Here is a 16258-nt window from a genome sequence, read left to right as displayed (position 1 = left end):
TTATTGTTACCATCTAATTTCTTCTAATTCTAATGAACCTCAGTTACAGACTAACCAGTCAACTGAACAGACAACATCAAACCTCATAGTTACAGACTAACCAGTCAACATCAAACCTCATAGTTACAGACTAACCAGTCAACTGAACAGACAACATCAAACCTCATAGTTACAGACTAACCAGTCAACTGAACAGACAACATCAAACCTCATAGTTACAGACTAACCAGTCAACTGAACAGACAACATCAAACCTCATAGTTACAGACTAACCAGTCAACTGAACAGACAATATCAAACCTCATAGTTACAGACTAACCAGTCAACATCAAACCTCATAGTTACTAACCAGTCAACTCAACCAGTCAGACTAACCAGTCAACAACAGACAATATCAAACCTCAGTTACAGACTAACCAGTCAACATCAAACCTCATAGATACAGACTAACCAGACAACATCAAACCTCATAGTTACACACTAACCAGTCAACATCAAACCTCATAGTTACAGACTAACCAGTCAACATCAAACCTCATAGTTACAGACTAACCAGTCAACAGACTAACCAGTCAACATCAAACCTCATAGAAGACAGTCAACAATATCAAACCTCATAGTTACAGACTAACCAGTCAACTGAACAGACAACATCAAACCTCATAGTTACAGACTAACCAGTCAACATCAAACCTCATAGTTACAGACTAACCAGTCAACTGAACAGTCAACATCAAACCTCATAGTTACAGACTAACCAGTCAACTGAACAGTCAACATCAAACCTCATAGTTACAGACTAACCAGTCAACTGAACAGTCAACATCAAACCTCATAGTTACAGACTAACCAGTCAACTGAACAGACATCAAACCTCATAGTTACAGACTAACCAGTCAACTGAACAGACATCAAACCTCATAGTTACAGACTAACCAGTCAACTGAACAGACATCAAACCTCATAGTTACAGACTAACCAGTCAACTGAACAGACATCAAACCTCATAGTTACAGACTAACCAGTCAACTGAACAGACAACATCAAACCTCATAGTTACAGACTAACCAGTCAACTGAACAGACAATATCAAACCTCATAGTTACAGACTAACCAGTCAACATCAAACCTCATAGTTACAGACTAACCAGTCAACATCAAACCTCATAGTTACAGACTAACCAGTCAACTGACAGACTAACCAGTCAACTGAACAGACAACATCAAACCTCATAGTTACAGACTAACCAGTCAACTGAACAGACAACATCAAACCTCATAGTTACAGACTAACCAGTCAACTGAACAGACAACATCAAACCTCATAGTTACAGACTAACCAGTCAACTGAACAGACAATCAAACCTCATAGTTACAGACTAACCAGTCAACATCAAACCTCAGTTACAGACTAACCAGTCAACTGAACAGACAATATCAAACCTCATAGTTACAGACTAACCAGTCAACTGAACAGACAACATCAAACCTCATAGTTACAGACTAACCAGTCAACTGAACAGTCAACATCAAACCTCATAGTTACAGACTAACCAGTCAACTGAACAGACAACATCAAACCTCATAGTTACAGACTAACCAGTCAACTGAACAGACAACATCAAACCTCATAGTTACAGACTAACCAGTCAACTGAACAGACAATATCAAACCTCATAGTTACAGACTAACCAGTCAACAACAGACAACATCAAACCTCATAGTTACAGACTAACCAGTCAACATCAAACCTCATAGTTACAGACTAACCAGTCAACTGTTACAACTAACCAGTCAACATCAAACCTCATAGACAACATCAAACCTCATAGTTACAGACTAACCAGTCAACTGAACAGACAACATCAAACCTCATAGTTACAGACTAACCAGTCAACTGAACAGACAACATCAAACCTCATAGTTACAGACTAACCAGTCAACTGAACAGACAACATCAAACCTCATAGTTACAGACTAACCAGTCAACTGAACAGACAATATCAAACCTCATAGTTACAGACTAACCAGTCAACATCAAACCTCAGTTACAGACTAACCAGTCAACTGAACAGACAATATCAAACCTCATAGTTACAGACTAACCAGTCAACTGAACAGACAACATCAAACCTCATAGTTACAGACTAACCAGTCAACTGAACAGACAACATCAAACCTCATAGTTACAGACTAACCAGTCAACATCAAACCTCATAGTTACAGACTAACCAGTCAACATCAAACCTCATAGTTACAGACTAACCAGTCAACTGAACAGACAACATCAAACCTCATAGTTACAGACTAACCAGTCAACATCAAACCTCATAGTTACAGACTAACCAGTCAACATCAAACCTCATAGTTACAGACTAACCAGTCAACATCAAACCTCATAGTTACAGACTAACCAGTCAACATCAAACCTCATAGTTACAGACTAACCAGTCAACATCAACACAAACTCATAGTTACAGACTAACCAGTCAACATCAAACCTCATAGTTACAGACTAACCAGTCAACATCAAACCTCATAGTTACAGACTAACCAGTCAACTGAACAGACAACATCAAACCTCATAGTTACAGACTAACCAGTCAACTGAACAGACAACATCAAACCTCATAGTTACAGACTAACCAGTCAACTGAACAGACAATATCTCATAGTTACAGACTAACCAGTCAACATCAAACCTCAGTTACAGACTAACCAGTCAACATCAAACCTCATAGTTACAGACTAACCAGTCAACATCAAACCTCATAGTTACAGACTAACCAGTCAACAAACCTCATAGTTACAGACTAACCAGTCAACATCAAACCTCATAGTTACAGACTAACCAGTCAACTGAACAGACAACATCAAACCTCATAGTTACAGACTAACCAGTCAACATCAAACCTCATAGTTACAGACTAACCAGTCAACATCAAACCTCATAGTTACAGACTAACCAGTCAACATCAAACCTCATAGTTACAGACTAACCAGTCAACATCAAACCTCATAGTTACAGACTAACCAGTCAACATCAAACCTCATAGTTACAGACTAACCAGTCAACTGAACAGACAGACTAACCAGTCAACACAAACCTCATAGTTACAGACTAACCAGTCAACTGAACAGACAACATCAAACCTCATAGTTACAGACTAACCAGTCAACTGAACAGACAATATCAAACAGTCAACTGAACAGACAACATCAAACCTCATAGTTACAGACTAACCAGTCAACAACAGTCAACATCAAACCTCATAGTTACAGACTAACCAGTCAACATCAAACCTCATAGTTACAGACTAACCAGTCAACATCAAACCTCATAGTTACAGACTAACCAGTCAACATCAAACCTCATAGTTACAGACTAACCAGTCAACATCAAACCTCATAGTTACAGACTAACCAGTCAACATCAAACCTCATAGTTACAGACTAACCAGTCAACTGAACAGACAACATCAAACCTCATAGTTACAGACTAACCAGTCAACTGAACAGACAACATCAAACCTCAGTTACAGACTAACCAGTCAACTGAACAGACAATATCAAACCTCATAGTTACAGACTAACCAGTCAACATCAAACCTCATAGTTACAGACTAACCAGTCAACTGAACAGACAACATCAAACCTCATAGTTACAGACTAACCAGTCAACTGAACAGACAATATCAAACCTCATAGTTACAGACTAACCAGTCAACATCAAACCTCATAGTTACAGACTAACCAGTCAACATCAAACCTCATAGTTACAGACTAACCAGTCAACATCAAACCTCATAGTTACAGACTAACCAGTCAACATCAAACCTCATAGTTACAGACTAACAGTCAACTGAACAGACAACATCAAACCTCATTAGTTACAGACTAACCAGTCAACTGAACAGACAACATCAAACCTCATAGTTACAGACTAACCAGTCAACATCAAACCTCATAGTTACAGACTAACCAGTCAACTGAACAGACAACATCAAACCTCATAGTTACAGACTAACCAGTCAACTGAACAGACAATATCAAACCTCAGTTACAGACTAACCAGTCAACTGAACAGACAACATCAAACCGGGACCTTTATTGAGTGCCAGAAAATGAATTACTGTCGATTACAGACGTACATGTTTACTACAACGTAAATGTAGTTGTCATCAGCAACAACATGACAGGCGTTTACAAGATCTGGTTAGACGGGTAGAAAACACATTAATACATCATTTATAGTTTCATATCTCTGAGGTTACACTGTAGATGGTGCCCGTCTATCCAAATCTGGGATCGAGGCCTGAAGAGGTCTTCAAAGGCATACAGCAGGATCTACACAACTAGTGACAGACAAGTGTCTGTCACGGTCTGTCTCTGTGCGTACCTCTGTGCGTATTCGTCCTCTACATTACTGAGTCCAGTAACGGCGCTGGCCAGTTGTCTCCACATGGAATTCCGGTCGCCCACGTCCAACGCCCTATTTATCAACACCACCGACGACAACATCTCCACGGCAACCAGCAGCTCCGGATGGGACAGAGAACCCTTGGGGAACACAACCAGAACGTTCAACTAATCCATACCTCTGATACATTTATCAATATATTGTACTTAAGTCATCAATATAGTTGCCTTCTAATGCACAACCATGTTGTACCCTGTGGATCACTGACAGTTTAGCTAACTAATATGTCTTTCTGAAAATATATTTATATATATTTCGATGTGAGACACAGTTGGACATTGTCAGGCATTACAACTGTATTGATGATTGTACTTATTGACAATACATCTTTATTGTCAATAAGTACAATCATCAATACAGTTGTAATGCCTGACAATGTCCAACTGTGTCTCACATCGATTGAGACAGTGTGTGTGCATTAGTGTGTGTGTGCGCGTACATCTGGGCTCTGCTGCTGCAGGCTGGTCAGCTCTCTCTGATAGAGGTCGGCAGCGCTGGGGTAGACCTCGGGCAGCTGGGCATCAGGGTTCATCAGCTCTGCTGCAGTGTTCTCGGGCACACCCGCTCTGACGGCCGCGTTTATCCTCTCCACCGCCTGCAACACTATATACACAGAGACAGGGTGAGGGACATGATTAAATACACTACACAGAGAGACAGGGTGAGGGACATGATTAAATACACTACACAGAGAGACAGGGTGAGGGACATGATTAAATACACTACACAGAGAGACAGGGTGAGGGACATGATTAAATACACTACACAGAGAGACAGGGTGAGGAACATGATTAAATACACTACACAGAGAGACAGGGTGAGGAACATGATTAAATACACTACACAGAGAGACATGGTGAGGAACATGATAAATACACTACACAGAGACAGGGTGAGGGACATGATTAAATACACCACACAGAGACAGGGTGAGGGACATGATTAAATACACTACACAGAGAGACAGGGTGAGGAACATGATTAAATACACTACACAGAGAGACAGGGTGAGGGACATGATTAAATACACTACACAGAGACAGGGTGAGGAACATGATTAAATACACTACACAGAGAGACAGGGTGAGGAACATGATTAAATACACTACACAGAGAGACAGGGTGAGGAACATGATTAAATACACTACACAGAGAGACAGGGTGAGGAACATGATTAAATACACTACACAGAGACACAGGGTGAGGAACATGATTAAATACACTACACAGAGAGACATGATTAAATACACTACACAGAGAGACAGGGTGAGGAACATGATTAAATACACCACACAGAGAGACAGGGTGAGGAACATGATTAAATACACTACACAGAGAGACAGGGTGAGGAACATGATTAAATACACAACACAGAGAGACAGGGTGAGGAACATGATTAAATACACAACACAGAGAGACAGGGTGAGGAACATGATTAAATACACTACACAGAGAGACAGGGTGAGGAACATGATTAAATACACTACACAGAGAGACAGGGTGAGGAACATGATTAAATACACTACACAGAGACACAGGGTGAGGAACATGATTAAATACACTACACAGAGACACAGGGTGAGGAACATGATTAAATACACTACACAGAGACACAGGGTGAGGAACATGATTAAATACACTACACAGAGACACAGGGTGAGGAACATGATTAAATACACTACACAGAGAGACATGATTAAATACACTACACAGAGAGACAGGGTGAGGAACATGATTAAATACACCACACAGAGAGACAGGGTGAGGAACATGATTAAATACACTACACAGAGAGACATGATTAAATACACTACACAGAGAGACAGGGTGAGGAACATGATTAAATACACCACACAGAGAGACAGGGTGAGGAACATGATTAAATACACAACACAGAGAGACAGGGTGAGGAACATGATTAAATACACAACACAGAGAGACAGGGTGAGGAACATGATTAAATACACTACACAGAGAGACAGGGTGAGGAACATGATTAAATACACTACACAGAGAGACAGGGTGAGGAACATGATTAAATACACTACACAGAGAGACAGGGTGAGGAACATGATTAAATACACTACACAGAGAGACAGGGTGAGGAACATGATTAAATACACAACACAGAGACAGGGTGAGGAACATGATTAAATACACTACACAGAGAGACAGGGTGAGGGACATGATTAAATACACTACACAGAGAGACAGGGTGAGGAACATGATTAAATACACTACACAGAGAGACAGGGTGAGGAACATGATTAAATACACAACACAGAGAGACAGGGTGAGGGACATGATTAAATACACTACACAGAGACAGGGTGAGGGACATGATTAAATACAACAGAGACAGGACTAACACACTAGACACAGAGCGATACAGGGTGGCAAGTATTTTTTGAGCATGTTCTGTAGCAATACTAGTGGAAACAGATTGAATCAGTAAGTGGTTGTATATAGGGGAAGAGAGGTAGAGGGGAAGTGTAACTCAATCCTTGCGGCAGTTGTGAAGTGAAAAATAAGCTAAAACGTCAACAAGCAAAAATAAACCTTCTTTAAATACACAGCACAAAGAGACAAAGGGTCAAACCCACAAACGGAACACAGAAGCCTGACTATCAGTAGGGTTAAAAAGCATGTGGAAAAGACACGTGATAAGCATACTGCAATCAGCACAGGAACATGAAACAGCCAGTGATGTGGGTAACTAAAGGGTAAACTGCAGTGTTCTGCTGCAGGCCATGTCCTCATGAGGATAACATGAACACCAGTTGGTAATGAGTGAGGAGTGAAGAGGTAACCCTAACCCTAAGGTAGTTTCCCCACCAGTGCAGTTAAAAGTGACTATCCTGTGTTGTGTGTGTACAGCGCATTCTGGAAGTATTCAGACCTTTACTTTAACCACACTTACGTTACAGCCTTATTCTTAAATGGATTACATTGGTTTTTTCACTCAATCTACACACAATACCCAATTATGACAAAGCAAAAACAGGTTTTTAGAATAAGTGTTTTTTTAAATATCACATTTACATAAGTAATCAGACCCTCTACTCCTTTGTTGAAGTTCCTTTGGCAGCGATTACAGCCTCAAGTTTTCTTAGTTATGACGCTACAAGCTTGGCACACCTGTATTTGGGGAGTTTCTCCTGTTCTTTCTGCAGATCCTCTCAAGCTCTGTCAAGTTGGATGGGGATCGTCGCTGCACAGCTATTTTCAGGTCTCTCCAGAGATGTTCGATCGGGTTCAAGTCCGGGCTCTGGCTGGGCCACTCAAGGACATTGAGACTTTTCCTGAAGCCACTCCTGCGTTGTCTTGGCTGTGTGCCGAGGGTCATTGTCTTGTTGGAAGGTGAGCCTTCTCTCCAGTCTGAGGTCCTGAGCACTCTGGAGAAGACTTTCATCAAGGATCTCTGTACTTTGCTCCATTCATCTTTCCCTCGATCCTGACTAGTCTCCCAATCCCTGCCGCTGAAAAACATCCCAACAGCTTAATGCTGCCATCACCATGCTTCACCATAGGGATGGTGCAAAGTTTCCGCCAGACGTGATGCTTGGCATTTAGCCCAAAGAGTTCAATCTTGGTTTCATCAGACCCCAGAATTGTGTTTCTCATGGTCCAAGAGTCCTTTAGGTGCCTTTTGGCAGGCTGTCATCTGCCTTTTACTGAGGAGTGGCTTCCGTCTGGCCACTCTACCATAAAGGCCTGATTGGTAAAGTGCTGCAGAGATGGTTGTCCATCTGGAAGGTTCTATAGCCACAGAGGAACTCTGGAGCTCTGTCAGAGTGACCATCGGGTTCTTGGTCACCTCCCTGACCAAAGCCCTTCTCCCCTGATTGATCAGTTTGGCCAGGCAGCCAGCTCTAGGAAGAGTCTTGGTGGTTCCAAACTTCTTCCATTTAAGAATGATTGAGGCCACTGTGTTCTTGTGGACCTTCAAAATGTTGCAGAAATGTTTTGGTACCCTTACCCAGATCCTGTGCTTTGACACAATCCTGTCTCAGAGCTCTATGGAAAATTCCTTCGACCTCATGGCTTGGTTTTTGAATTGACATGCACTGTCATCTGTGGGACCTTATGTAGACAGCTGTGTTCCTTTCCAAATCATGTCCCATCAATAAAATTTACCGCAGGTGGACCCCAATCAAGTTGTAGAAACATCAAGGATGATCAATGGAAACAGGATGCACTTGAGCTCAATTTCAAGTCTCATAGCAAAGGGTCTAAATACTTATGTAAATAAGGTATGTTTATTTTTAATACATTTACAAACATTTCTAAAAAACCTGTTTTTACATTCTGTCATTATGGGGTATTGTGTGTAGATGGATTAAATAAAATAAAAATCATACATTTTAGAAAACGTCTGTCGTAACAAAATGTTGACAAAGTCAAGGGGTCTGAAGACACTTATATTTATGAATATAAAAGTTCTAATAAATTAAAACCCTTGAATGAGTGGGTGGGTCCAAACGTTTGACTGGTACTGTATGTAAAACATATTTTTTATTTATTTTCTTACACACAGTACCAGTCAAAAGTTGACACCTACTCATTCAAGGGTTTTTCTTTATTTGTACTAGTTTCTACAATGCAGAATAACAGTGAAGACATCAAAACTATGAAATTACACATATGGAAGCATGTTGTAACCAAAAAGTGTTAAATCAAAACATATTTTATATTTCAGATTCTTCAAAGTAGCCACCCTTTGCCTTGAAGACAGCTTTGCAGTCTTGGCATTCTCTCAACCAGCTTCATGAGGTAGTCAACTGGAATGCATTTCAATTAACAGTTGTGCCTTGTTAAAAGTTCATTTGTGGAATTGCTTTCTTTCTTAATGTGTTTGAGCCAATCAGTTGTGTTGTGACAAGGTGTGGGGGGGGTATACAGAAGATAGCCCTATTTGGTAAAAGACCAAGTCCATGTTATGGCAAGAACAGATCAAATAAGCAAAGATAAACGACAGTCCATCATTACTTTAAGACATGGTCAGTCAATCTGGAAAATTTCAAGAACTTTGAAAGTTTCTTCAAGTGCAGTCACAAAAACCATCAAGCGCTATGATGAAACGGGCTCTCATGAGGACCGCCACAGGAAAGGAAGACCCAGAGGTACCTCAGCTGCAGAGGATAAATTCATTAGAGTTACCAGCCTCAGAAATTGCATCCAAGATCAATGCTTCCCCGAGTTCAAGTAACAGACACATCTCAACATCTACTGTTCAGAGGAGACTGCGTGAATCAGGCCTTCATGGTCGAATTTCTGCAAAGAAACCACTACTAAAGGACACCAATAATAAGAAGAGACTTGCTTGGGCCAAGAAACACGAACAATGGATATTAGACCGTTGGAAATCTGTCCTTTGGTCTGATGAGTCCAGGTTTGAGATTTTTGGTTCCAACTGCCATGTCTTTGTGAGACACATAGTAGGTGAACGGATGATCTCCGCATGTGTGGTTCCCACCGTGAAGCACGGAGGAGTGGTGGTGTGGAGGTGCTTTTCTGGTGACACTGTCTGATTTATTTTGAATTCAAGGCACACTTAACCAGCATGTCTACCACAGCATTCTGCAGCGATACGCCATCCCATCCGTTTCATGCTTTGTGGGCCTATCATTTGTTTTTCAACAGGACAAATGACCCAACACACCTCCAGGCTTTGTAAGGGCTATTTGACCAAGAAGGAGAGCGACGGAGTGCTACATCAGATGACTGTGCCTCCAACCACTGGACCTCAACCCAATTGAGATGGTTTGGGATGAGTTGGACCGCAGATTGAAAGAAAAGCAGCCAACAAGTGCTCAGCATATGTGGGAACTCCTTCAAGACTGTTGGAAAAAACATTCTAGGTAAAGCTGGTTGAGAGAATACCAAGAGTGTGCAAAGCAGTAATCAAGGCAAAGGGTGGCTACTTTGAAGAATCTCAAATATTTGTTTAACACTTTTTTGGTGACTACATGATTCCATATGTGTTATTCATAGTTTTGATGTCTTCACTATTATTCTACAATGCAGAAAATAGTAAAAAAAATAAGGAAAAATCCTTGAATGAGTAGGTGTCTTTTGAATGGTACTCTGAGATAGATAGATATACAAATGAGGTTGGAATAATACTGTGAATATTATGAATAATACTGTGAATATAATTATGTTCCAAACCTCTTCGACAATAACAGCTAGTTTTCAGTTTTCCCCTCTCCACTCAGACCACTCCCAGACAGTCTCAATTCTTGCTTGAGAAATGGCTCTTTGCTTAGAAGCTATTTTTGTTTATTTTTGACAATTTTAATAGAACAGCAAGGCACTTAATTTGTTACCCAACTAAGAAATGATTTTGGAGATAAAAGCGTCTGCATTGGACCTTTAAGGTTAGGATTGGGCGAGAGAAGCACATCCTAAATGTGTACCTAGGGTACACCTCACCCCAGACCGAGCAGTGACCGCTGCTTACTTTTCTGGTAGCCTGCTGCAATCCCATTGGCTGCATCTACTCCAGTTTGCAACTCATCTTTAGTCAGCACCTCCCCTGGAGAATTCTGGGAAAGACAAAGAAAGGAACTACTCTAAACAGGGTTGTGGAATATTCAGTTTAATTTTCAACAGTGTAAACCTGTGAACAAGCTCACATCTAAGATATGGGGGAGGTGATCAACATCACATAGAAAATCAACCAGGGTCGTGCTCATTAAGCACCAAAAGGAAGAAAACGGACAAACAGGGAGTGACTACCTTGTCCAATAGCAGACATTTTTTATATTTTCTGTTTCAAAACATTGTCAAATGTCTATTGCCCTAATGAACACAACCCCGCTGTAAGCAATGGTCTTCCAGATATCCCAACGTGGGATGAATCACAAATAACCTGGAATAATTCCACCTACTGTACCTGTTCTTTGTCCTCGCGGGCAGCCATCAGCTGTTTGAGGTACCAGCCCTTGTTCTGGGCCTGCAGGCGGTGTAGGCCCAAAGCCTGGGAGCGAAGTGCCTCATACAGCCGGTCTTCATCACCACTCAGCAGGGCCTGCTCGGCTGCACTCAGGGAACTGGTCACTGATGGGGGAGGAAAGCGTTAGAAAAACCTATTAGAACCCTCTGAGATGAAGTTTCCTCTAGGTACAAATCTAGGATCAGGTTTTAAAACTGACCCCAGATCAGCTAGAAGCAAAACTCACTTCAGTGAATCAAAAAACGAACAATGCAGGGATGTTAGATCTGTGAGTCTGTTGACTACAAACTTAATAAACATTTAAAAACATGTCTGCATTCTCATGTGGATTCATCAACATACAAAATGAAGTGTGTGTGTGTGTGTGTGTTACTCACAGTTGACCTTGTTGACGTTGCCCTGGATCTCAGCCTGTGTGAGGAGCTCTTCATAGACATCTCTCTCTGCGCCAGAGTTCTCCCCCAGCTACAGTAGGAGGGACAGCGCAACAGGAGCAACATCAGGGTAGTGTTCAATAGGCATGAAACGGAACAAAACACTCCGAAACCGGGAGGTACCATCTGAACTTGCTCATCAAGATACATATATTTTAGTTCTGTTGCACATGGAAGCATGGATTTGTGACGTCAACATTGTACATTTAAACCAGTGATCCTGAAGTCTGCTCAATGAAAAACAATGTATTGCAGGTTTTTGTCCTAGCTCAGCAGTGAAACAGCTGATTCAGCTAATCAGGATGTTGACCATCAGATGATTATTTAAAATAGCACTTAGCGGAGGCCAAAACTGTAGTCCAGCTCGCCAGGAGAAATATTGAGGGTCACCGCTTTACAGGAACTATACAGCTGGAGAAAGCCAAATACACTTTTAAAAGAAAACACTACTACTACAGCAGCCAATATTGGGGTGGATTCCAATTCAAATCAGTCAAGTCAAAAAGTGGATTCCAATTCAATCAATTCAGACAGTCAACTGAATTACTGAAAACAATTGGAATTTGACTTTCGGTTTACTTTCTGAATTGATAGAATTGAAATGGAATTGACTCCCCAACCCTGCCACTCATTCTCTATCCCTGTATTTACAGCAAGCTCTCATACCCGTTTGCGTGAGTTGGCCACCTTCTCAGCCTTGGCACTGTGCAGCATGTCCTGGTAGTGCTGGGCAGAGCAGGTGTTCATCTGAAGCAGCATGGCGTTGGGGTTCTGCATAGCAGCCATGGTGCCCTCGGGAACCCCCTGGTCTATGGCCTCATTGATGGCTATCACTGCTGCATGCACTGGAGGAGAGGAGTTCATTACCAGAAATGTGGAATATTTTCAGAAATGGATTTAAAAGGAAAGAAGTTACGTAATATTATACCATCATTTTCAATTTGTTATAAAGTGTTGAACTCAACCAAACAGGCAGTTAGACCCGCCCCTCTGTGATATCTGATAGGTGCTTACACGCAGCCTCATCCACTGACAGCTCATTGGCCAGGATGCCACCAATCTTGCTGAAGGCAGGCATCTGGATTCCGTACTTCTCCAGTTCACTCTTCATGTTGTTAATCTCCTCCTCTGAGTGGTGGAAAGGAGGGGAAGAGTGAGGTATAACGGAGGGGAAGGAGAAAGAGTTGGTTAGGCATTAGGTCTATCAACAGTTGTTTGGTGGGAGTACTGAAAGATGGCAGGGGTTGTTCTGTAAACATAATCATGGTACAAAAGGGGAGTGTATTTCTTGCACTTGGAGGGAAATGGTATCAGGCACTGGGGAGTGGGTGTTCCCTGAGCTGTAGGTGTCTCTGCATAGCTTGGCTAAGACTGAGACTGGACAGAGAGCATGGCTAAGACTGAGGGTATAGTCTGGAGAGAGAGGAGCATGGCTAAGACTGAGGCTAGAGACTGGAGAGAGAGGAGCATGGCTAAGACTGAGGGTATAGTCTGGAGAGAGAGGAGCATGGCTAAGACTGAGGCTAGAGACTGGAGAGAGAGGAGCATGGCTAAGACTGAGGGTAGAGACTGGAGAGAGAGGAGCTAGAGGCTGAGAGAGAGCTTGGTGAAGGTAATGGGCAAGGTAGTGACAACCAACTCTGGTCCTGGAGTACTAGATAGTGTGTAGGTTATTGTTCCAGCTCTGCGCCCAAATGCATGATTCAATGTCCTATCTGATTAGGTCATTAGTACCAGATTAGAATCAGATTTCTTTAGTGCTGGGTTGGAACCACACCCTACACATACTGGACCACACTGGCTAAAGTACAGTACCCTTCAAACTGTAGATTATAGACAGACTAGAGAGATTCAACTAATTATCTCTTGATGAGTATGCGATTCGTAGAATCAGACTTTTTAGTGCTAAGTTGGAGCCAAACGCTGTACATAATGGACATAAGTACCCTTCATACTGTAAATAGTAGGCTAACTGTATATTAGAGGCTAAACAGACAGGAGACGGTGATTGTTCCTGGCCTGAGAGTAATACACATACCCCCTGGTCAGGCATTTGGCAGACAGAGCAGAACAAAGCAGCAACAGGAAACACCATCTATCACTAATGACTTTCACATTGTTGCTAGCTGCCTGGTAAAACCCCTTCCCTGTGGAACTGTAACTTAGGACTGGAGCCACCACTATGCCTGTGTGTCACTTAGAAGACACTTTATCTAAAGTCACTAACAGTACATGTATCCATGTTTAGTACGTGTATGGGATCCCTGCGGGAGTTGAACCCACAACCTTGGCTTGCAACTGAACCACAGAGGACCACATATCATGTTTAACATCATATGTTATGTTAGTCGTGTTAACTGTTTGACTTTAAAACAAAAAAATTAACAATGACAGTGAATGAGTTGAGTGAAAGAAAATTGAACACTGTGGTATTGGGACACACTCACCTGTGAAGTCCACCTTGCCATACAGGTCCTGGATCTGAGGGGCTAGACCCAGCTTGAACAGGTACAAACTGTGTGGGGGAAAGAGAAAGAGATAAACATGCTGTTGGAGCTGTGTTCTGGCATGTGTGCAGCACCAGGGGAGGGGGCCAGAAGGCATTGTAGTCAACAAAAAGCCATTACTCTAGTGTGGACTGGAGCTGGGGGTTACACACACACACACACACACACACACCTCCTACCCCCCTATGCGACCCAGTCCTGTAGTGTTGACTTCCTGACTCTAAAAGGCCAAGGACCCTTCCCAAATTGCACCCTGTTCCCTCTATTGTGCACTACAAAGGAAATACGGTGCAATCTGGGACATGGATCAGTAGATGTACAGCCTCTGGACGGAACAGGCTCAGCATCCATTTTACATGCAGCTGGAATGTTCTATTAACACAGACTTCTTGTGTCCCAAATGGCCCCCTATTCCCTATTTAGTACACTACTTCTGACCAGGGCCAATAGGGCTCTGGTGAAAAGTAGTGCACTTTATAGGGAACCGGGTGCCATTTGGGACATGAACTGCTATCGCAAGGCTGAGGCGGTTGGAGTTTCTCCTTGGTGCTGAATACCTCACCAGTCCAAAATCGTACCATTCACCTCATAAACATGTCAGGTTTCCAAAAACCTAGTTTTGAGAGTAAACATGCACAAATCCAGTCTACGTTTTCAACTTCACATACAGGCAGTATTGAGTAGGACAGAGCGAAGCAGAAAATGTTGAACATTTTTCACTGAGATAAAATATTACGATAGACAATTTGTCTATTGTGACTTTTCTGTGAGAGTTCAGGTAGCACTGTGAGAGGCAGATCAGGGTTTAATATAATTTTAAACCTCTTAAGGATCTACGGGATCGGTGTCCCTATACCGGGACGGTTGTTGCTAAAGTGCGCTAATATGACTAGAATGACGTTATTAGTAACAGCAACATTTCCAGGACATAGATATGTCTTACACGGACAGAAAGCTTAAATTCGTGTTAATCTAACTGCACTGTCCAATTTACAGTAGCTATTATAGTGAAAGAAATAGCATGATATGGTTGAGAGCACAACAACAACAAGCTGATCACTTAACTGGTTTGATACATTCATCTCTGAAGGTAAATAACATGCACTCAGTAATCTTGCTCTGATCTGTCATCCTGAGGGTCCCAGAGATAAAATGGAACATAGTTGTTTGATAAAATACATTTTGATATTCAGATGTAGGAACTGGGTTCTACAGTTTGAACCACTGCCATCTCTGATTTGTGATGAAAGGTTTTCCTAGAGTATTCAGAAAATCTATACAAATTTAAATTCATCGTGTGTGTGTGTGTGTGTGTGTGTACCTGAGAGCATGTATGCAGTAGATGCAGCGCGGCATGTTCTTCCTATCATAGATGTCTGTAGTCTCTGGATAGAAGATCTGCGGACAGATGGACATCTTCATTAGGCACAAAACATAAAACGCTAGGAAATTACATATTACCTGGACTTGTCCAATAAGAATGTTTCAAAACATTCTTCCGTTTGTTCCTATTGAACGTGACCCAGGTCTGAGAGTTCAGCAGTCTGGGAGTGGGATCCTGTCAACCCCCGGCTTGTTACACAGGGGTGGTACGGGGAAAATACCCTTCCCTGGTATTGAGAATACAGTGACTGCTATGTGTGTGTGTGTGTAAGCCCATCACTCACCTTTGGCAGGCCCTTCTCTGTCATGGCGTTTAGCCACTGGATGACATTGTCTGTATGTCTAAAATGAAGCCCAGTGGCCTGCAGGAATGAAACACAAAACATAGTGAGTTACAATGTGACACACATAAACAAACAAGCAATTACAGTTATAGTAATACACACATGATTCATTCCTTCCCCATGGAGTAAATCAAGCCCGACTCAGACAGTGA

At 41.9% G+C, this 16258-nt stretch overlaps 1 protein-coding gene across 1 annotated transcript in view; it reads right to left on the bottom strand.

The window, feature by feature from the left end:
• LOC139385062 (IQ motif containing GTPase activating protein 1) overlaps positions 1-16258 on the bottom strand; it is a 67871-nt gene that overhangs the window by 25064 nt on the left and 26549 nt on the right. Inside the window, exons 4-13 of the mRNA XM_071130110.1 lie at positions 16047-16124; positions 15701-15777; positions 14320-14387; positions 12887-13000; positions 12539-12717; positions 11816-11903; positions 11379-11542; positions 10944-11028; positions 4920-5083; positions 4400-4560 (exon numbers count right to left, since the gene is read on the bottom strand). Of these exons, the coding sequence (XP_070986211.1) occupies positions 4400-4560; positions 4920-5083; positions 10944-11028; positions 11379-11542; positions 11816-11903; positions 12539-12717; positions 12887-13000; positions 14320-14387; positions 15701-15777; positions 16047-16124 (1178 nt within the window). The remainder of the gene's footprint in view (positions 1-4399; positions 4561-4919; positions 5084-10943; positions 11029-11378; positions 11543-11815; positions 11904-12538; positions 12718-12886; positions 13001-14319; positions 14388-15700; positions 15778-16046; positions 16125-16258) is intronic.

Source organism: Oncorhynchus clarkii, chromosome 26 (assembly GCF_045791955.1).
Source record: "Oncorhynchus clarkii lewisi isolate Uvic-CL-2024 chromosome 26, UVic_Ocla_1.0, whole genome shotgun sequence".
NCBI lineage: Eukaryota > Metazoa > Chordata > Actinopteri > Salmoniformes > Salmonidae > Oncorhynchus > Oncorhynchus clarkii.
This window is presented reverse-complemented; position numbering and strand designations above follow the sequence as displayed.